This window comes from Mauremys mutica, chromosome 11 (genome assembly GCF_020497125.1).
Source record: "Mauremys mutica isolate MM-2020 ecotype Southern chromosome 11, ASM2049712v1, whole genome shotgun sequence".
Classification (NCBI taxonomy): Eukaryota; Metazoa; Chordata; order Testudines; family Geoemydidae; genus Mauremys; species Mauremys mutica.
In genome coordinates, this window is record NC_059082.1 from 2,646,199 (window position 1) to 2,668,335 (window position 22,137).

Genomic DNA, 22,137 nt, shown 5'->3' on the forward strand with positions numbered 1-22,137 from the left:
ATCTAATGGTTTTTTCCCTCTTTTTGAGAATGTGCCCTTTCCCAATTTTTCCTGTTTTCCAGGATGGGAGGACACCCCTAGTGCTGGCCACTCAGATGTGTCGTCCAACAGTATGTCAGCTTCTGATCGACAGGGGAGCTGATGTGAATGCCAGAGACAAACAAAACAGGTAATACATTCCACTGGGATATGTTGGCAATGTATCTGTATTCTTAAACAGGGCTCCCTCAGCTTTCAGGCTTGCAAGTTGTAAAATAAACTTGTTAAACTGTACAGCTGAAAAATATACCAAATTAAGACTTAACTTCAAATGTTGATTAGCCAATTCAAATAATATAAATGAGACAGCATTCACAAAATGCCTATTTCCACAAACAAAGTCCATAATTTCCGTAATAATCTTCTATTTTTCAGTGTACGTATTTCTGGCTTATGCAGCTGAAAGACTATTGACTTGTGTAGAGAATGTAAACTGGTGCTTATAGTGAACTGGATAGAAGTAGAGTTGACAGCTGAAAGACCCAAGTGAAAGGGATTACCTCTTCTCTGAACTCAGGCACTTGTGAAAAAATTCATCTGCACAACATATCCCTTCATGGTGTCTTGTGTTGCCTGTCTGCTGCTCCTCCCCAAGTCACATTTTTTTAAAAGCACCCAGATCCCATTAAGGCTCATAAATAGGGTGACCAGATGTCCTGATTTTATAGGGACCATCCCGATATTTGGGGCTTTTTCTTATATAGGTGCCTATTACCCCCACCCCCATCTCGATTTTTCACACTTGCTATCTGGTCATCCTACTCACAAGTGATTTAGTAATTTTTACCTTGTGCGTTTACATATGTGTTCTGAGTTTCATGCACAGCCACTTCTTCCCCAGGTATTTCTGGTTGGATTATAAATACACTATGCTGAGGGGTGGGCTTGTCTTGGGTAGAATATGGGAGCTTGCAACAATACTTTTGAAAGGTGCATATGCACTTGTTTGGGTGGGACTACATGTTTCCAGGCACCTTCAGAATTTGGTCTGAGGTTTTTTGTGTGACTCTTTTGATACCTTTTTTTCTATAGTATTTGTAACTTGTGTGCTGAACTTAGTAAAACTTGAAATGAAGGATGGGATAATAAATCTGTTTTGAAAATCACGAGTCTCTTGAGGAGATGACTTGGGTTTACTTTAATTTTTTCTGTGAATAAAGCATTTTAGCTCAGTGGTTTTAGTAAAATAATACTTTACGTATTGGTTAAATAGAAAAATCCAATTACATGAAGATGCGTTGAGGAAAGGTTCTTTCTCTAAGCACAGGCTTCTATAATTGAGTTTACAAAAAAGTAGTGATTACTACTTTAAGTAAGCTGTCCAATTGCAAATTGTCTCCTTACATGTCTGGTGTGTGTGTGTGTGGTCTTTCTCCCTGCCCCCAGGACTGCTCTAATGTTAGGCTGTGAATATGGCTGCAAGGATGCGGTCGAAGTTTTGCTCAAAAATGGTGCAGATGTTAGTTTGGTTGATGCCCTTGGTCATGACTGTTCTTACTATGCCAGAATTGGTGACAATATTGACATTTTGGCCCTAATAAAGACTGCCATTGAGGATTCCAGCAAAGGTATGAAAAGCATTCCTGTATCTGGGAGAGATTTCTCTTCTTTCCTTCTGGGTTTTTTGTTTTCATGCTTATTATTCCTCTTATAGGGAGTGTTGGTTCTTGAGTGGGCAAATAGTATTAATATAAGCATTATAATGTTTTTTTTAAATTATCTGAATTACATTTTGTGGACAATGTCTTTTTGGAAATAAGTTTATTCAATATAAGGATGTGATATTGTCACAGTATACGGCATGCTAACCTTGGAGAACAGACTGTCCCTTCTATTCAGAATGGGAACATTTACATTTATCTAATCCTGGGATACTCCATTGTAATGTTACAAAACCTAACACTGTATATGATGTAAATATGTTATACAGTTGGAAAATAATCAGAAATGGAAATGATACATTTTAAATAGGACTAGTTGTTTAAATCGCTCCTGAAATTGGTATAGCATTATCAATGATAAAGGGGAAATATTCAATTTTACCAATAGTAAAACTATTTGGATTTGTGATTATTCTTTCAGTTAACAAATCAGAAATGCAAATTGGTAATTAGATATTTCCTCTAATATCACTGTTAGATCAATTTCTAACTTGAATTAAGTGTGTGTGTGTGTGTGTGTGTGTGTTTAAAAAAATAAATTAAAAACCTAACTTTTGTTGCTTTTTAGCAAAGGCGCTTATGAAGAAAGGACAGCCTGAATACAAGGTAAGATTTTTTTTTTTCCTATGCTAAATGTCTGTCACTGAGGAAGCTCATATGTTCATAAGCATTACAGACACTGCGTGTTGTATGCTTGTAAAGGTTTCACTCTGGCAAGATGTTGTCCTTTTTGCCCATGTCTGATGACTGCCTAGAAAGAACACCATATTATGATACAGTACTTCTCAGAATGAATAGGGACATCCCTGTTGTTCTGGCCAAATTCTTTGTCCATAAAACCTTTTCTGTTGTCCTGAGATGCATATGAGCTATTGGTGAGCACAATGGTGGCTGTGTGTACACCATTACTGCACTGTCACAAAGCTCATGACTTTGCTTGTGTGAAGGACACTGGGGGAATCAAAGTTCTATTCTAAATCCATCCTCAGTAATATTTTCTCTAAGTTTTTGTTCCATCTGAATGATCCTTTGTGGCTAATGCTTATACAGAATGTGACTCCCAGGTGTTTCTAACTTTTATTAACGTGCAGTAAACGGTAACACTGCTTTAAATTCCATCCAGTGGGCAAATGAATAAAAGTAATTCATTAGTTAAATTACTGTTTTCTAAACTTTTTTAAAAAGTTGCTATTGTGTATTTTCCCCACTTGCTGTCCATCAGTCCAGTAGTATAGCACAACTAGTATGTGAAACATTTCCATGCCTGCTCATAGTTACCCTGACGCTTTTAAAATATTTGCTCAGTAGTACTTCATGTTGCCCAGGAGCCTGATTTTTATTTACTAAAATTGCATGGTCCATGTAATGGAAAATCATTATACTGTGCATCTTTGCAAGCATAAGTACTGATTTTCTTAATTTGTATGTGGTTATTTTGAAACTTAGCTCTCCAACAGTCTGAATGTATATGAAGCATGATTCTCAGACCTCTTAATCAGTTTAGAGAGCTAATGGAAGACTCCCTGCACAGGGGAATGCTGCAGCGGTGTAAAATCACAATAGTGGCTCATACAACATTTTTGTCTAGGCCACTAATGTACATAAGTGTTCATGGAGTGAAGACAAGTGGCATAGCCTGGTGATCTCTGACTGCTGGCATAGCTTAGAGTAATTGAACATCGGCACTGCTGCGGAAGTGACACCCCTCTTCAGCTGCATTCAGTGCTTGTTGGTTATAGATGGCAATCTGGGCATTGATATTTAAATGATATGCATATTAGTTTGGGGATTTGAAATAAGGCTACCACATCTTATCTCTGTAGATTAGATTGCCTGACAAATGTATCTGATTTTTATCCTCTGTGAAATATAGCATAGCAGAGTAAGCGTGAACTAGTAATAACGCTGCCCCCCCCTCCCCCGGGGGATATATAACAAAGTATAATGCTGATCTCAGTTGGAAAACACTGGGCTTACGTGTTGTATCCAGAAAGTGAAAGAGCATGAGTTTAGTTTGCTTAAATTTACTATTTTATGCTTTAATGCTGCAATAACAGGTTACTAATGTGTCACAGAAACGGAATCAGCTGTATGCACAAGAAGTGAACTTCAAGCAGTATCAGAGAGAACAGCTAAGCATGCAGGTAAATCAGAATAAAAAGAGCAAGAAGGGGTTTGTACTTTATATATTTTATGTGATAATCAACAAGTTTGATTAAAGATTAGAGTTTGGTTATAAATCACATTGTCTATTTCCATAAGAGGAATGCAGTATTTCAGCTCTCAACATTACTGACATGCAATGTTGCAAGTGTGTGATTTGTTGCCTGTCTTTTAAAAAGGGATAAAATTATCCGACTAAAAAGTTACTTAAAAAAAAATAGTCTTCCACTTAAAATGCATGCTAATCAATTCAATCAGACAGCCTAAGATTGAGCTATTAAACATTTCTCTTTATGTAGACGCTGATTCTCTTAGGTGTTGAGTATCGCCTGTAGAGTGAGGGATGAAGGTGTCTACTACTTTTCAGGATTGAGGCAACAGTGAGGGAATTACTGGTTTATAATTGACTCTTGTACACTGTAGAGAAAATGTAAATGTAAAAGGAAGAAATAGGCCTTACAAAATTTACCTGGTGTTTCCTCATGATTTATGAGACATACTCTTACTAATTCCACCTGATAACTGTGAGCAGGCCATTTTAAAGCTTTCTCCCTTTTGTGCCCTATGTCGTATGTAGTGTCTATTTTACAATATGTTCTGCAGAGGCTTTTATTAGTTAAAATAGGTAGATTCTGTAAAGAGCACTCAAATGTTGATAAATGGTAGTGTAATAAGCTAACTTTTATTTCAACCTTTTAAGCATTTCACTGAATTAAGGAAAATATAAAATAAAATATATTAATAGGTGTCTTACTAGAAAATGAATTTGCTTGCTATAATTGCTAAAATAATCAACGTCATTTCCTTCCTCAGCTTATTAGTATGCCAGTATAGTATTTGAAAAAGATAAAATAACATAGAGGAGATAACTTTTTAAACTAGGGAAACTAGACAATTTAAAACTGAGGCTGCCATTATGAAATATTTTAGTATACAACAGAATGACTTGAGATCATAGGTCCCCAGTCATGCATACCCTATTGTAGCAACTCTACTGTTAAAGTACCTTACTATGTGCATTGTGAGAAGTTACTGTAATGGTAGCTTAACTCTGAACTTTTAGCTTTTGTCAGTTTAAATAGGTTCTTATTTATTTATTTTTAAATATTTATAAAATGGTCTTTTATTAGTGGATAAAAAATTTAAATGGCCAACAACGTATTTTAGTTTAGAAAGCATGTATGTATCTCATTCTGATAAAGGGTACTATGCTAATTGGTAGAATTGCACTTTATTTACAAAAGACAGAATGCATTTGTTCTGGCTTAAAAGATGTGATTAAGGTTACATTGGATGCACTTCAGGCATACAGCATGTTAAAAGGCTCATGCCAATGAAGTGTCTTTTAGATTACATCTTTAAACACAGTGGCTGGATTTCAGACTTTTTTTTTTTTTAGCACAAGTTGTTTTTTATATGTTGACAGCCAGGAGATAAAAGTAGCTCTTGAAATGCTGTCAGCATTGGAGTATGGACAGAGAAAGATTATATTAAAAACTGTTTGTACCACATCCATCCTGGGACAAGCATTCTAGTGGTGGAGACTCTCAAGGCACTTTAAATCATTATACCTGTAAACTTATCTACAGTGAGGCTACAGATATTTTATGAATTTTGTTAAAATGTCATTGGTGTTCTGAATGACCATTATAATTATTAGTTAAGACGCCTAAATTTTCTTTGTTTCAGGAACTGGAAGCAGAAAATGAAGATTTGAAAAACCGATTGAGAGAGATTCAACAGGAACACAGAATACTTTTAAACAGAGTCAGTGTATTAGAGCTACAACTGAATGAGGTAAAAATAGATTTTGTATAATCATGTTTAAAATCTAACTTGAATAACAAAGCCATTCTTTTGAAGTTGGCATAGTACATCAGAATGGCTTTGTCTAAAGTCTTGAAATGGAAATTTCAACAATTCACAGTGAATTGCACATTAAAAAAGGAGCCAGGGATTTTTTGGTGGGTTGTTAATTTTCTTAAATCAAATAATCCACCAGGAAACCAATAGCCTCTCTGCTCGAGAGCCATCTGTGGGAAACGGAATTACTTCATTTAACTTTAAAAAACAAATCCTGCTTTGAACTTTAATTTGATGTTCTTTGATGAATAACCAGTGCTTGTTTTGAAAGGAATGCACGTGGGAAGGCTGTCACTCTCACTTCCTGAAAGATGCTTCGTTAATCATTTTACTTTCTCAGTTTAATGGGTGGCTTAGATTCCTGTCTCAGTGAGTGGGGGGGGGGGATACACATAACTGAGCTCTGTAATTTTTTTATTGCTTCCCTGTGAGCTGTTCTTGTTGACTCTCTGTCACTTGGGTCTTTGCTGCAATACAGTATATCTGTAGGCAGATGACCTTTTGATACTGTGGTCATTTCTAGAATGTGATGAAATGTTGCTGTTAGAAGTAGTTTTATTGATACTCAAATATGAGCGACAGCCTTACATCACAATCAAGACTGTGGAGCACGTGATGGTTCATGTTACAGTTTTAAGAACAAATACTAATCTCAGATGCATGGCTAAAAGCAGATATTCTGCCTTTAATAGTATCGTCTATTCTATATTTAAAAACAGCTTGGAAAAAACCCAAATGTGATTATCCATTAACTAGTAAATAGATTGCTTCTAGGGCATTGTGTTGCTATTTTAGTACTGAGAGCTGGTGGGGGTGACTCAGCAGACTGTAGTAATTAACAGGAGTGTTCAGCAGGCGCAAATGTTCAATCAGCAGAAATTGAAACAAAGATTCCCAACCTGGGACTCACCGAGCTCTCACCAAGTGAGTCTGAAGCCCTGCCTTTCCAGAGGCATTGTGTATCCCCCTCTGCCTTTACCGCACTCTGAGAGCTTGTCGAATGGAAGAGGAAAATTAAAGCTGGAGTTAACCTCTTGTTTACTGGGAGCCAGGTTTTGCCCCTGCACTTTCTTCACAAGTACTTTTTAAACGTAAACAGCCGTAATCAAAAAATCAAGCGTATACATTCTCCCATCATGTGTATGCATAACTCAGTTCTAGTATGTTTATAAGCATCGGTAGGTATGTTCATACCTGATGGTCATGATTACAGCAAAGTGAACCTTTAACTACTTTGAGCAGCAGCACCAAGAGAAACTTGTCTAGCATTAATTTTCAGCCAAAATCAAGAAAAAATGTGTTAAATAACTCAGGAAAGGATACATACCTCAATAATTTGGAAGCACAATCTGTCATATTAGCATGCATTTTAAAACTTCAAAATTATTTAATTCCTGCTTTTTTTATTTGGAATCTGGCAGACTGCAGGTGCTTCCCTGCCAAAAATGAGAGCAATGTGGAAAATGGAGGGGAAAGATGTTGGTAGCAGATATCATTCTGGACTGAAATATAGTGATTGTTTTATCAAATACACATGAACCCCTCTTAACATATAACTGAAATGACTTTGGGGGGTGTGGGATTTTTGTTTGCCTTCTAGGAGCAAATGGTTGCAGATGATCTTGAAAGTGAGGTAGGAAAACTAATTTTTTACCTCTCCACCTTAAATTTTAGTATTAACTTGTAGCATGAGTAAAATACTTCCCTTAGTTAATCATATTACTTTTATTGTGACATTTCGATAGCAGTTTTAATGATTGCCACTTTAAAACTAAAATGCTACACATTCACCTTTTAATACAAAAGTTGCACAACCGTATTTTTGTCCATATGAGTTCTTCCCATGTTTTCCACTTGTGTACAGTGAAGGCAATAGCTTTTGATTGATGAGAGCTAAAATGATATACATTTAGTGTTGCCTTGTACTAGTTATTTAGGTTCCTGGCATCACCACCATACATCTTGTCACAAGAATGTTGTGTAAAGCATGCCAATGCATCTTTGAATTATATTGCTCATTTTATAGATCTTTCAGTACTAAAATAGTGACTCTCTCAGTAACACAGCAGACTTCTGGTGCATGCAGCCATGTTATTGATGTTTTGTGTCTGCCATCATTTACATGTTCACTTAATTAATAAATGTACAGATGTTAGTGTCAGAGAGAAATCTATGGCATTGGAAAGCAAGGGATTCTGAATGCTAACCTCCAATGGGAGATCCCGTGAAACTTTAACTCAGGATTTGAATAAGCGTTCTAAATGCTTATGGGTCTGGATATAGTGGTGGATAGCTTATCTCAAACACAACCATCTCTTGTCCTTCAGAAAGATGAGCTGAGAAGACTCTTAACAGCCAAGGAAAAACAGCAGGAAGAAAGCTTAAGAAGTATTGAAGCTCTGAAATCTAAACTTAGACACTATGAGGTATGTTGTAGTTCAACTCAAACAATAAATATATATTTTTTCATATATATTGGGGCAATAATACCAGTTATAGTCTTGAAAACAAAAATATAATTGTCCTGAAAGTCATCTTATGCCATTAAACTGTAACTGAAAATTAGGTACCATGTTAGCATATCATTCTATATGTAAAATTAGAACAAAATGAATATTTTATTTTTGTCAATTGCTGCAATCTGTTTTTTTCATTTCAGCGTGACTATCTGGGCTCTGGCAGCGATTCTGGTAACAGTGTTTAATTTTATTTTTAGAATTTCTCTCTCTCTTTAAATGCATTATGCAATCTCAAAAAATTCAAGTGAAACTGTTGCCCTTTTTTCTCTTTTTTCTTTCTAGTCTCATGCTAATTTTAATTGTAACTGGATTTAACCTATAGGTCTGACTTCTGTACACTCAGATTTATTCTTTGAGAGTAGATGTTCCTGTCCTGAATAGGTATCCAGATCTCATTTAACTCCCCATGCCCCAAACACAGCAAAGAGTGATCTAACATTTATCCTCTGACTAGCTGACAGGGACAGGCATGCATATTCTGTAATAATAGGGGGTGAATATCACTAAACCCATTTAAATAAAAAAAATGAATAGTTGATAAAAGACAACTTGAATAGTTATGTTGTAACTATACAAAGATTGCGAACAACTTCTAAGATCACTTTTCTTAGGTTCTTGATTTAGTCAAGTTTTCTGTTCAGAATCTATATTGGTGTTTGTTGCTGTAGAATCTGAGCTCTGATCAATAATGATTATTTTTAAAAAGATTTGTTGACTCAATTTAAAGAGATTTTTAAAAGTCCAGTGTTAGTTTTGTAAGTTAATATTATTATGTATGAATGGCTGGTAGAATATTTCTTAAATGTGAGTTTCAATACGAGTGATTGAAATGTTTTGGTGCAAGCTTATCTATCCATATTTACAAGTGCTTTGTAGTGTGTATTCTTAAGCTTTTGAGCTCACACCCCACCCCTCTTTTGATTTGGGTATACTTTTAATTTTCAAGTTTGATTACCAACTAATCTGGATGAGCACAGCATTAACAACTGTGTAGTTTAAAAAAAAAATTATTTGGTCTATCAAACCTGTATGCAAGTCAGTGGGGGCTACCCATTGAAGTAAGGTGTCCTATGGCTATTTGAAAGAAGAGATTTTTATCTTGTCCCTTGTTCTATGGTAATCTAGGGAAAGAAGATATGCTGCTTAAACATGGTCAAGTATTTGCTACAGAATCACAGGTAACGTTTACTTTTTGAGACTATATTAACATTGTGTGTGGATATTTGTGATGTATCTCTTTCTATATGTATTCCTGGGCATGTAAACAGTGCTTGAAGTAGGTACAGTTAGTTGTAAGACAGAAATGTATTCTATAATAAACAGTATATTATTTCATGTTCTCTGCATATACACCGGACCCTCGCTAGAACGCAGGATTTGGGATCCATGCGCGGTACCGCATTAACACAGGGACCATGTTAAAATGAATTGCAACTGCAGTGATTAAATTTGGGATCCATGGCCGTGACTGCGTTATATACGAATTTGCGCTACATAGGCGCGCGTTCTAGCGAGGGTCCGGTGTATATCTTCCTACTGTATTTTCCACTCCATGCATCTGATGAAATGGGTTTTAGCCCACGAAAGATTATCTCCAAATACATTTGTTAGCCTCTAAGGTGCCACAAATACTCCTCATTCTTTTTACGGATACAGACTAACACGGCTACCCTCTGAAACCTGTCACTAAATTAATCTCATATACAGTTTTTGTAACTGTTGGTGCCCTCTAGAGGAAATTTGCAGCATAGCTGTTTAAATTGTTGCTCAGTTCAAATGGAGCCTGTTTAATACTGCTGATATGGACTGAATGGATAAAGAATTGAAGGAGGATGATATGTGTTTATGGAAAATAGATCCTGTCTAACTGGATTTTTTTTTTAGATTAAAAATATGGTTGATTAAGGTACAGTGTTGATTGTAGTATAATTAGACTTCTGTAAGGGGTTTGACTTGGTACCCCATGAAATGGTACCCTATGAAATTTTGATTTAAAAAACTAGAATGACATAAAATTAACACTGCACACATTGAAATGATGATAACCTGGCTAACTGGTAGGTCTCAATGTAATTGTAAATGAGGAATCACCAAGTGAGTGTGTTTCTAGTACAGTCATGCAGGGATTAGTTCTTGGCCCTACACTATTTAACGTCTTTATCAGCCACCTGGAAGAAAATATCGTTACTGAAACTTTTCAGAGGAGAGAAAAATTGGGGGAGTGGTAAATAACGAAGATGACACATCTGGATCGTCTGATAATTTGGGCTCAAGCGAACAGTCATAGAATCATAGAACTGGAGGGGATCTTGACAGGTCATCTAGTCCAGTCCCTGCACTCATGGCAGGACTAAGTTTATTATCTAGACCAGTGGTTCTTAACCTTAACTGCAGCCTGCACCCCTTTGGTTCTCAAAAGATGTTCTCGCACCCCTTATCAAAAATCAAAATATGTTCTTGCATCACTTAGACCTAAAAAATATGTTCTCGCACCCTTTAAACCTAGATATACTTTTTGTTTGTATATTACGGTAATCATTAAAAAATGTATGTTAAATACATAGGTTTGATGAAACGTGCCTGTGCTTAATTTGTGTGTTCGATGATTTACCTTCTAAAAAAATATGGCATGTCTCGTGCCCCCAGAAAGGGCATCTCGCACCCCCAGGGGGTGCGTGCACCACAGGTTAAGAACCACAGATCTAGCCCATTACTGACAGGCGGTTGTCTAATCTGCTCTTAAAAATCTCCAGTGATAGAGATTCCACAACCTCCCTAGGCAATTTATTCCATTGCTTAACCACCATGGCAGATAGGAAGTAGGGCTGTTGATTAATCGCAGTTAACTTACTTAGTTAACTCAAAAATTAATCACAATTAATCACACTGTTAAACAATAGAATACCAATTGAAATGTATTAAATATTTGTGGATGTTTTTCTTCATTTTCAAATACATAATTTTCAATTACAACACAGAATACAAAGTGTACACTGCTCACTTTATATTATTTTGTATTACAAATATTTGCCTGTAAAAATGATAAACAAAACAAAAAAACAGTATTTTTCAATTCACCTCATACAAGTACTGTAGTGCAATCTCTTTATCATGAAAGTGCAACTTACAAATGTGGGTTTTTTGTAACATAACTGCACTCACTAACAAAACAATGTAAAACATAAGCACCTACAAGCCCACTCAGTTCTACTTCTTGTTCAGCCAATTGCTAAGAGAAACAAATTTGTTTGCATGTACAGGCGATAATGCTGCTCACTTCTTATTTACAATGTCACCTGAAAGTGAGAATGCGTTCACATGGCACTGTTGTACCTGGCATGTCAAGATATTTACATGCCAAATGTGCTAAATATACATATGCCTCTTCATGCTTTGGCCATTGTTCCAGAGGACAGAGCAGAAGAATTACTTCTCATGTCTTGCTTACAACACTCCTGCTAATACATCTCAGAATGATGTTCGCTTTTTTTTGCAACAGTGTTACACTGTCGACTCATACTTAGCTTGTGACCCCCAGATCTGCAGTACTCCTTCCTAGGCCGTCATTTCCCATTTTGTATGTGTGCAACTGATTGTTCCTTCCTAAATGGAGTACAATATGTGTTTTAATATGGCTAAATGTGAATACAGACATCTAGGAACAAAGCATGTAGGCCATACTTATGGGATTTGGGACTCTATCCTGGGAGGCAGTGACTGTGGGAAAAAGATTCTGGGGTCGTGGTGGACAATCAGCTGGACATGAACCCTAGCACAATGCTGTGGTCAAAAGGGCTAGTGTGATCCTAAACAGGAGACTTAAAAGTCGGAGTAGGGACATCGTTTTACCTCTTTTGTGTGTGACACTGATGCTACAGCTTCTGGAATACTGTGTCCAGTTCTGATGTCCACTATTCAAGAATGAAGTTGAAAATTTGGAGATGATCCAGGGGAGAACCCTGAGATTGATTAAAGAATTAGAAAATCTGCCTTATAGTGTTAGACTCTGGCAGAGAAAGGTACAACACAATCCAATGACTGGAAGTTGAAACTAGAAAATTTCAGACTGCAAATTATTAACGGTGAGAGTAACTAACTAACCAGTTCAATTTATAGTGTAGCCCAGTGTTTCCCAAACTTGGGCCGCCGCTTGTGTAGGGAAACCCCTGGCGGGCCAGGCCGGTTTGTTTACCTGCTGTGTCCGCAGGTCCGGCTGATCGCGGCTCCCACTGGCCGCGGTTCGCTGCTCCAGGCCAATGGGAGCTGCTGGAAGGGGCGTGGGCTGAGGGATGTACTGGCCGCCCATTTCCGGCAGCTCCCATTGGCCTGGAGCAGTGAACCGCAGCCAGTGGGAGCAGTGATTGGCCCAGCCCGCCAGGGGCTTTCCCTAAACAAATGGCGGCCCAAGTTTGGGAAACACTGGTATAGCCCAATGGAGATCTTTTTACTGACTCTTATGAGAGTGGGCTCAGTTCCTAAATGATGGAAAATGTGCATACATTCAGTACACTTACATTTATTTTATACACTAACATCTTCAGATCATTATGCTTCTAGATGTTTGAGTGATGGCTACAAGGAAAGTTGCATGGTTTCTCTGTAATACTGATCGTTTTGTTTATATAAGCCAAAATATATTTTGGACTCCTGGTCTAAATTACCTTCATTAATTTTTCCTGCTCACAAATTATAAACTGCTTGTAAATCTGAAATATACAATGGAGGTAAAGCTTATATGTTTTAGATGAGCATAGGTGAAGAAGTAATGTATGAAAAAATATGAAGAGTAAATTGAACAAATTTCTGTTTTTAAGCATGTATCTATTTCTGTGCCAACAAATCTGCAGACCAAGTCTATGCTGAGACCACTGGAACTATCACTATCTAGCCAATCTTCCAGTTCCGAGAATGAAATTCTAAAGAGAGAGCTAGACAACATGAGACTCTCTTATGGCACAGCAAAAGAAGAAATAAGCAAACTTCAGAAAGAGCTGTTTCATAAGGTAGCTGAATGCAAAGCTTTGGCATCAGAGTGTGAAAGAACCAAGGAGGAATCTGACAGACAGATAAAGCAATTGGAAGATGCTTTAAAAGATGTGCAGAAGAGAATGTTTGACTCAGAAGGCAAAGTAAAGCAAATGCAAACCCACTTTCTTGTGCTGAAAGATCACCTGGCTAACGAAGCAGCTTCAGGAAGCAATAAGTTAACAGAAGATCTAAAGGATCAGTTGAAAGACATGAAAGCAAAATATGAAGGAGCTTCTGCAGAAGTAGGCAAGCTACGGAACCAAATCAAGCAAAATGAATTGTTAGTTGTGGAATTTAAGAGAGATGAGGGGAGGCTGGTGGAGGAAAACAAAAGGTTGCAGAAGGAACTGAGTATGTTAGAGATGGAGCGAGAGAAAAGTGGGAGAAATGTCTTGGAGGTACAAGGGCAGCTAAAAGAAATGGCAGCAAAGTTAGTCCTCTCTGTACCTGTTGAGAAATTTGAAAATATGAAGAGTTTATTATCAACTGAAGTGAACGAGAAAGCAAAGAAATTAGTAGAGATGGAAAGAGAGTATGAAAAACTGCAGGCAGAGCTTCGGCTCTTAAAGAGGGAATTTGAGAGTCAGAAAGCTAAATTTTCTCAGTATGTGAGGCCAGAGGAACATGAACAAATGAGGGGCAGATTTGAGAGAAAAACTGAAGAACTGGAAAAAACAATTTCTGAATTGTCCAAGAATCAGACATTGCAGAAGGAAGTGGAAAGGGTTCACATGGACAACAAGCTGCTTAAGCAGCAAATACACACTTTAACAACTGAGATTAAAAGCCAATATGTGCCTTTAAAACTGAATGAAGAAATGAAAAAAACAAGTGATCTGACTATTGGGGATCTGACCAAAAAACTTGCTGAAGTAACGCAAAAGTACAATGAGAACAAAGCAGAAGCTGAGAAGTTGATGGTAGAAAAGACCAGTTTAAGTAAGACTGTAACTCACTTCCAGGCTGTGTACCTGTCTCCAGAAAAGCACGAAAAAGAAATGGCAGCCTTAAAATCCACCGTTATGGAACTTAAAAGGCAGCTTGCTGAGCTTCATCAAAAATATGATGCTGAACAAGCAAAAGTCTCCAAACTAGTGTCTGAAAACACAACTCTGAGGGACTCTCTGAATGATCAGTATGTACCTGCCATAACACATGAGGAGATTAAAACAGTCTTGAACAGCACGTTAGAAAAGACTAATAGAGAGTTATCAGATCTGAAGGAAAAAACTGAAGATATAAAGCGAGAATTTATGAGAGTAAATGAGGAGAATGGAACTCTGAAAAAGAAGCTGAGACTCCTACAGAGCCACATACAGACAGAGTATATAAGTGTAAAAGATCATGAGAGTAAGGTGTCGACCTTAAATAAAAGCATGCAAGAGTTACAGGATAACAACACTGAGACACTAGCTAAATATAAGAGAGGCCAAGAGGAAATCTTACAGTTGCATGCAGAAATTGAAGCCCAGAAGAAGGAACTTGACACAATTCAAGAATGCATTAAATCAAAATATGCCCCAGTTGCCAGCTTTGAAGAGAGAGAGCAAAACTTTGAAGCCATGGTGAAAGAACTAAAAAAGCAGTTGCTAGAACAGACACAGAGATGCAGAGAATGGGAGGAGGAGACACAGAAATATAAACAGGAAAATGAGAAATTAAAGAATGGGGTTTTGTCTATTGAAAATGACTTGCAACAAAATTACATTCTTGCTGAGAAATCACATGAAATGGAAAAAATGTTCACCAGCAAAATGGAAGAACTGAATAAGCAGTTGAGAGAATTACTGCAAAAGTACACAGAGATAAAACATGAAAAAGACAAGCTACAAGAAGAGAGTGCTAAACAGATTTCTGAGGCCCTTGCTGTGCAAACTCGCATGCAGGGTCACTATGTTCCAGTGCAACAGTTTGAAGCCTTGAAGAGAACGCTTGGCCAGACGATAGAGGACCTAAAAGAAGACCTCCATAGTAAGAAGGCATGTTATGACCGAGAACTAGAAAAAGTAAGAGAACTGCAGCAGGAATTGGCAGATCTACATAACTCCTCCATATCTTTGGCAGAACACGCACAGATGAAAGAAACATTTGAAAAAGAAATTGTAGCAGTCAAAATTAGCTTGAAAAAGGAGGTGGAAGAAAACCAAGCAAAAAGTGAGGAAATCTCTAAACTCCAGTCTGAGATTCAAAGTACTAAACAAGCTTTAACTGAACTGGAGAGCAAAGAAGTAGTTGATATATCGGAGTATAAATCCATGAAAAGTGCCTTAGAGACCCAGGTTGCTAGCATAGCTGGAAACTTGGCCAGCTTGAATAGAAAATATGAGGAAATGTGTGAAGAGGCTTTGCAAGCCAAAAAGGAAGAGCTTTCTGCAAAAGATGAAAAAGAATTGTTGCAGTCAAGAAGCTTCTGCATTGAACAAGAAATTAAGGACCAGAAAGAGAGATGTGATAAATCTTTGACAACAATTACTGACTTGCAAAAAAGAATACAGGAATCTGCAAAGCAAGTGGAAGCAAAAGATAACAAGGTAGGCAGAAAGTGTCAAGTATCTAACAGAATTAACTGTCTCTGTTTAGATCCAAAGCGCCAAATTTTCAAATGTAGTTACTTAAACAGACTCTCACTTACATGCCTAGATGTAGGCATCTGAATTTGGGCCAAATTCGCAAAGCTGAGGACCAGTTTTGTGTGCTATGTGAAGTGCTATCTAATTCCCCAAAAACTTTACCATTTTTTGTAAATAAAGTGTGGTGATTCATAACACAGAAATATTCAAATTTGTTTTACTAGAATTTTCAGGTTTTAAATGCACCTTATCAAATTCAAAATATTCATACTACATCCACTCTGAGACTTTCCTCAGATTATTAAAAAAAAAAAAAAAAAAGGTAATATTTGGCTTCCTTTGTGTGTTGCCGTGTCATTTTGACACTGCTGCTTGCCAGTTTAACACCAAATGATATTGGGAAGTCAATGTAAGAAAGAAGATTTAAAGCATCATGAATATGTGATGAAAAAGACTTGCAATTTTCTTAATGCTATTTATTAAAGATTCCAAATTGTGCCTGCACCATTTCTAATGAAGGTATTTTAGTTTTAAAACAGGAAGTATTATTGTTATACTAGGATTAAGGTGCACAGCATTATAACTTTATCCTACAGTATCTTTCAGAATTAATGTTATATGCACTTTACATCATCCAAAGAACTAGGTTTTCACATCTAGTAGTAGTGGCTAATACTGTAGTTAGATGTGTACTGTGTGCACTCTTCCTCTGAAGAATTGGATTCCTTTACGGCCAAATTTCCTAAGGGCAGTCTTGCTTGTGTTCAATCATTGCACCTGCAAAAAAAGATAAGGCTGATGCCCTGCTTTGAAATCTGGGCCTTATCTTCAGTGGCTGGTTGACCTATGGGCCATGTCTTACAGATTTCTAAATCCTAAGAAGCCAAGAGCAAAATAACAGTATCTGATATCTTGTCAAAGCATACCTCTTTCTCTTACAAACTTTTCTAGTAAACCTAGATTGATGGGCTACATTGAGAAGTCAATATTGTGATGCCCTCATACACTTGTTAACCTTCAGTTGACCTTGCGAAGTAATATTCTCTATTAACATGTTCAGAAGATGAAACATTATAATCTTTGTATTTCTCTTAAAGATAACAGAGCTGCTCAATGATGTAGAACGACTAAAGCAGGCTCTTAATGGCCTGTCTCAGCTTACATACACCTCTGGGGTTCCCTCAAAGAGACAGAACCAACAAGTTGAAATGCTCCAGCACCAGGTGAAAACCCTGCAGCAGCAGCTGGCTGTAAGTACTTATGTAGAACTTTGCTCCAGAGCTCAGTCAAGGCGTGTTACTATTTTTGTCAGAAGTTGTGGAATAAGCTTTAATATATGTTGTTTAGGAGCAGGGAAATGTAATGGGCAGGAAGCTAGGATCCTCTGAGGAAAAGAATGGCATTGTTCAATGTGATCTGGAAAAAGGGGTAAACAGTGAGGTGGAAAAATTTGCAGATGATACAAAACTTCTCAATGTAATTAAGTCCCAGGCAGACTGCGAAGAGCTACAAAAGGATCTCTCAAAACTGGATGCCTAGGTAACAAAATGGCAGATGAAATTCAATGTTGATAAATGCAAAGTAATGTACATTGGAAAACGTAATCCCAACTATGCATATAAAATGATGGGGTCTAAATTAGCTATTACCACTCAAGAAAGAGATCTTGGAGTCATTGTGGATAATTCTCTGAAAACATCCACTCAATGTGCAGCGGCAGTAAAAAAAGCGAACAGAATGTTGGGAATCATTAAGAAGATAGATAATAGAGACAGAAAATACCATATTGCCTCTATATAAATCCATGATACACCCACATCTTTAATACTGCATGCAGCTGTGGTCGCCTCATCTCAAAAAAATTTGTGCCCGTGAGGAGGTAGCAGTGTCTTTTGGAAAATCCTGTCCAGATGAAATGTTCTCTTACTGTAGTATTAATCCAAAATCATTGAATAAGTCCTTTGTGCAGGTGCTGCAGTAATATTGCCTACTACACATGCCAACAGTGTATTCTATGCAGTATAACACAAAGGAAGGTAGTCTCTGTCCCAAGGGATTAACTGTCTCAGAGTTATGAGACGCTAGGAGGGCGCTTCCCAGTTTTGATACCACTGACATGTGCTAGCTCGGTTTGAGCTAACCTGCTAGAAACAGCAGTGGGGCCGCAATGGCAAAGGTGGTGGGTTGGGCTAGTGGCCTGAGTATGCAAGCGGGAGGGTTGGGCTGGATTGTACTAGAGTGGTTAGCACGAGCCTCTGTGCTGGTATTTTTAGCACACTAATTCTGGCGGAGTTACTGCATGTGTACCTGTGCTGGGAGGTGTCCTCCCAGGTGCTGTGTCCAAGCCTGCAAACACTTATTTCAATGTGCTACTTACTGTTGTGAGTAGTCCTGTAAATAGCCTCATTGGAGTTCATGGTAGTAAGTGCTAGGGCTTTAGTATAAATATACATAAATGTATCTTTGTTCATGGGTGTAGTAGCACTGTTGACTTCAGTGGAACTACTCATGAGAGCAAAGTTACATACATGTGTAAATCTACATAGAATTGGGTCATGTTCCTGGTAGTGTGAGCAGCATTGCCACATAGTGTGATAAAGTGAGTTTAAACTGGGACTTGGGTTACAGGCTTCTGAACAGAAGTCAAATTCTATTCTTGTCCGAGTAGATTGGTGCTGGTAACACCTGGGCTGACGTGGAGAAAGCCCTATTTCAAGGTAAAACACTTCAAGCTGATGCTAAAGCTGAAAGGCTCTATTTTTCAGTTAGGATTTTGTAAACACTAACCTTGAAATTCTAAGGTCATGTGACACTTAAACAAGCAAAGTCAAACAAGCAAAACTGTAATTATACAAAGAATTGATGTTGAAAATACTGACATTCTTCTCTCCTCCCTTCCCCTACCCTTCTACATACAGGATGCTGATAGACAGCACCAAGAAGTAATTTCAATTTATCGGACGCATCTTCTTAGTGCTGTGCAGGTATATTAGCTGGTCTATAAAAATGAAATTACTCTTTTTCGACGAGTTAGGTCTTTTTTTTTTTTTTAAAGAAAATTCTCTTTCAAAGTAAATGTGTGTGAGTAATATCTGTCAGTGCTTCCTGTATGCACATTAAAATATTTTAAAAGGCTTTTTGTGGTGCCTGGTATTTCTCCAGAAGGAAACTGAGAAGCAAAAGAGCACCACAGCATATTAAATTTAGTGTTTGCCTTCATCTACTTATCATTTTTATGGACATCTAGACAACATACAGTGGTGACCCACTTTAAGGGGGATAATACAGTGCTATCAATACATGTCCCTATCCCAAATAGTGCAGTGGAGGAGTTGCATGAGTGTTGGGAACTTTCAACTCTCCTGTTTCTTCTGAATAGGGAATATGAATTTATGCAAAGACCAGTAAAATTTCCCTATGATTACTGGCTGCAGCAAGTTACAATAACATGGTTCAGCTAGCCGAGTACTGTAGATAATGGCAGGAAGCTGCAAGGCAGTCCAGAAGATATGAACAGCAACATCTCTAAATCAAAACAGTGATTTCAAACAGGAAATTTGCCACTGTGCTGCAAAGTTGAAAATTAACTCTGCAGACACAAAGTCATTAATAAGGTTAATTAAATTCAGTTTTACCAATGAGATGGTGATTGACCATGCATTCATTTTGGGAGGGTATTTGTTTTAATTTTAGTCATGAATAATGCAGTCTAGTTTTTAAAAAATCCTGTTTTTTTCCCCACTTCCAGGGCCACATGGATGAAGATGTTCAAGCTGCCTTACTCCAGATCATTCGAATGAGACAGGGGCTTGTTTGTTAATATGCTTAATGCTATAGCATGGCTGCTACATCTCATAGGAATGCTGTGATTACAGATGTATTAATCTTCATGACCTTTATCTCATTATGGCATGGTAACTGTAAAAAGAATGCACCACCTCCTCCCCCCAGGAAAAAATTATTCCAAGTATGAAAAACATTAGGAGGCTGAAGTCATTTACCCCTTGTAAAACAGAACCAATAGGACAACTCCTTTAGATCATATTAGACATTTCAAATGTGGATTATAAATTGTCGAATTTATTTTACAATTGGCGTACAAGCTGGCAGTCAAAATGATGACATAGTAGTTACATTCTTTTAATGTCGGATTGACCATTTTAGAACAAATAAATAAACCGATATCCAACACCTCCACGTTGATCCTATTGTTAATTCCCAAAGGGTGAATGACAGTGAGCTTAAACTAAAGTGATTGTGGCTGAAATACTGTAACTGTTGAATTTTTTCTTTTAATGGTTAAAAAGTGTGCTTTTTGTGATCATATTAAGTTGATCAGCAGATTGACAGTAGATCAACTACAGAACAAGATGGATAGTGTCAAGGTATACATTGTAGCTTGGCTGGCCAGGTTACATTCTTTTATTTAAGTAATTTAAGATTTAGTACCTTAGCGTTTTACTAGAGGTACAAATCAGTTTTTTCCATCAGACACTAACTTTTATGCTTTTTTACAAGATATATTTTTTCATTAATGCTTTGTAACACTGATTTCAATAGGCTAAGAAACAGCAGGACTGGAAGGAGATCATGAATGTAGAACAGCATTTCAGTCTCAAATGCAGTAGTCCAATTTTTATTCTTATGTACTTTTTCAAACTTCATTATGCATAAAATGGACCTGGATTGTTTGCGTAACACACTTGATAAAGTTGTACATTATCTAGTTCAAGTGTCAGAGGGTCAACCATTTTCCAGCAAAAGCTTAAGAGGTTTTTCTGGTTTATTAACACTGTATATTATGTACTATAATCAATTTTTGATTATTTATGGGGAAAGATGCAAATAGTAAGATTCATAGAAAACGAAATCTAATTTGGAATTCACATGTTAAACAAAACAGAGCTTCATATTTTTTTAAGTGGAAGTGCAATAATGCCAAAGAATGAAATATCTACAGTCAAGTTTTATGGAAGGAAAAACAAAAATTGGGAATATTTCAAGGAAAATGGCAGTGAAACAAGAGTCTAACCACAAAATTACTGGTTTTTTTTAGTGTCTCAGAATAAACAGAGTAGCGTCTGACCCTGTAAATACTACTTATGGGATATAATGCTCCTTGCTGCCGAGAGTAGTCCCACTAGTTCTGTACTATGCTCAGTACCAAGCATTACACTTGTCAGTAAACATTTGCCCATAATTAGCAAATAAGAGTCTGTCATCCTGGCACTGATGCAGGGCAAGACCGAACAGAACTGAATTCAACCTCTATTCCTGCGAATAGACTTTCAGGGTTGTACAGTAAATTCTGTAAGTGCTTGATCTAATTACGGTTATGTTAACTGGGTTTAAAATACAAACCCCCAAACTGTACCTGGCAGCTTTTAAGCTTCCTGTTTTCCAACAGAGTTTAATCTCTCTGCCCTTGAGTGTGGGCCTCCTGCTGTATCACTGAAATGGCAGTCCCCAAACGTAGAAAAGAGGATGTTGACGCAGGCACTTCTAAAACAAACTGTTGTGAAAATGCATGTTTAATATATTTAGCTGTAGTATGACAACTGATCACTCTTGTTTTCCTTCAATTTCCTGGAGGAGTCCCGTGAGATGTGTGAGTTCACCAAGTATACTTTAGTTTTTAGAAATTCTTTTCTAATCACATTACTTGAAGCTCTGGTTGGAGAGAAATGTGATTGTTTTGATATACTAATATACTGGCCTATTTTAGTATTGTATTTTTTCCTTACTGGGGGAAATTTTATGTATTTTTTTCTCTTGTATTACATATCAATAAAGTGTTTTATCTTACTATAACAGTCCATTGGTAAATGGTAAAGCAGTATAGTACCTTGTGGTTTATTGGCAAAATAGTCTCTGGGCAAGAGAATATTAGTCTTCATTTTGACTGGGAAAGATTGTGTATGTGTGTGTATTGCCAGGGCACATACTGGCATTACCAACTTTTCCACCTCCAAAACTGAGCGGTTCAGTTTGTCTCCAGTCATTCCTGGACTACTGATGCTACAGCCAACAAAAGTGTCAGCTGTGAGGGCAGTTTGTGAAGTAAATACATGTCCCATAAGATTGCTGCCTCGCTTCTTGTGGGAAACTGAACAGCCTTCATGTGTTCACTTCTGAGCATTGCTAAAATGGCTGGATTGGAATTAGTGACCTGGAGGTGGAAGGCTCTGTACCAATATCTAGCCCCAAATATTAGCTTCCATAATCTGTTCAGGCCAGGTCCATGAAGGAAATGAGTACGGGGGGAGTGCAGAAAGTTCTTCGGGAGAAGTGCAA

General features: G+C 37.3%; 1 protein-coding gene across 1 annotated transcript in view; it reads left to right on the forward strand.

Annotated features, from left to right (window-relative positions):
• Positions 1 to 21,651, forward strand: part of UACA (uveal autoantigen with coiled-coil domains and ankyrin repeats) — a 68,206-nt gene extending 46,555 nt beyond the window's left edge. The window contains exons 7-19 of the mRNA XM_044980131.1: positions 63 to 169; positions 1,426 to 1,607; positions 2,269 to 2,306; positions 3,758 to 3,844; positions 5,553 to 5,660; positions 7,327 to 7,359; positions 8,054 to 8,152; positions 8,386 to 8,416; positions 9,371 to 9,423; positions 13,093 to 15,804; positions 16,941 to 17,093; positions 18,762 to 18,827; positions 19,592 to 21,651. Of these exons, the coding sequence (XP_044836066.1) occupies positions 63 to 169; positions 1,426 to 1,607; positions 2,269 to 2,306; positions 3,758 to 3,844; positions 5,553 to 5,660; positions 7,327 to 7,359; positions 8,054 to 8,152; positions 8,386 to 8,416; positions 9,371 to 9,423; positions 13,093 to 15,804; positions 16,941 to 17,093; positions 18,762 to 18,827; positions 19,592 to 19,663 (3,741 nt within the window). The 3' untranslated portion in view covers positions 19,664 to 21,651. The remainder of the gene's footprint in view (positions 1 to 62; positions 170 to 1,425; positions 1,608 to 2,268; positions 2,307 to 3,757; positions 3,845 to 5,552; positions 5,661 to 7,326; positions 7,360 to 8,053; positions 8,153 to 8,385; positions 8,417 to 9,370; positions 9,424 to 13,092; positions 15,805 to 16,940; positions 17,094 to 18,761; positions 18,828 to 19,591) is intronic.
• The last annotated feature ends 486 nt before the right edge of the window (positions 21,652 to 22,137 follow it).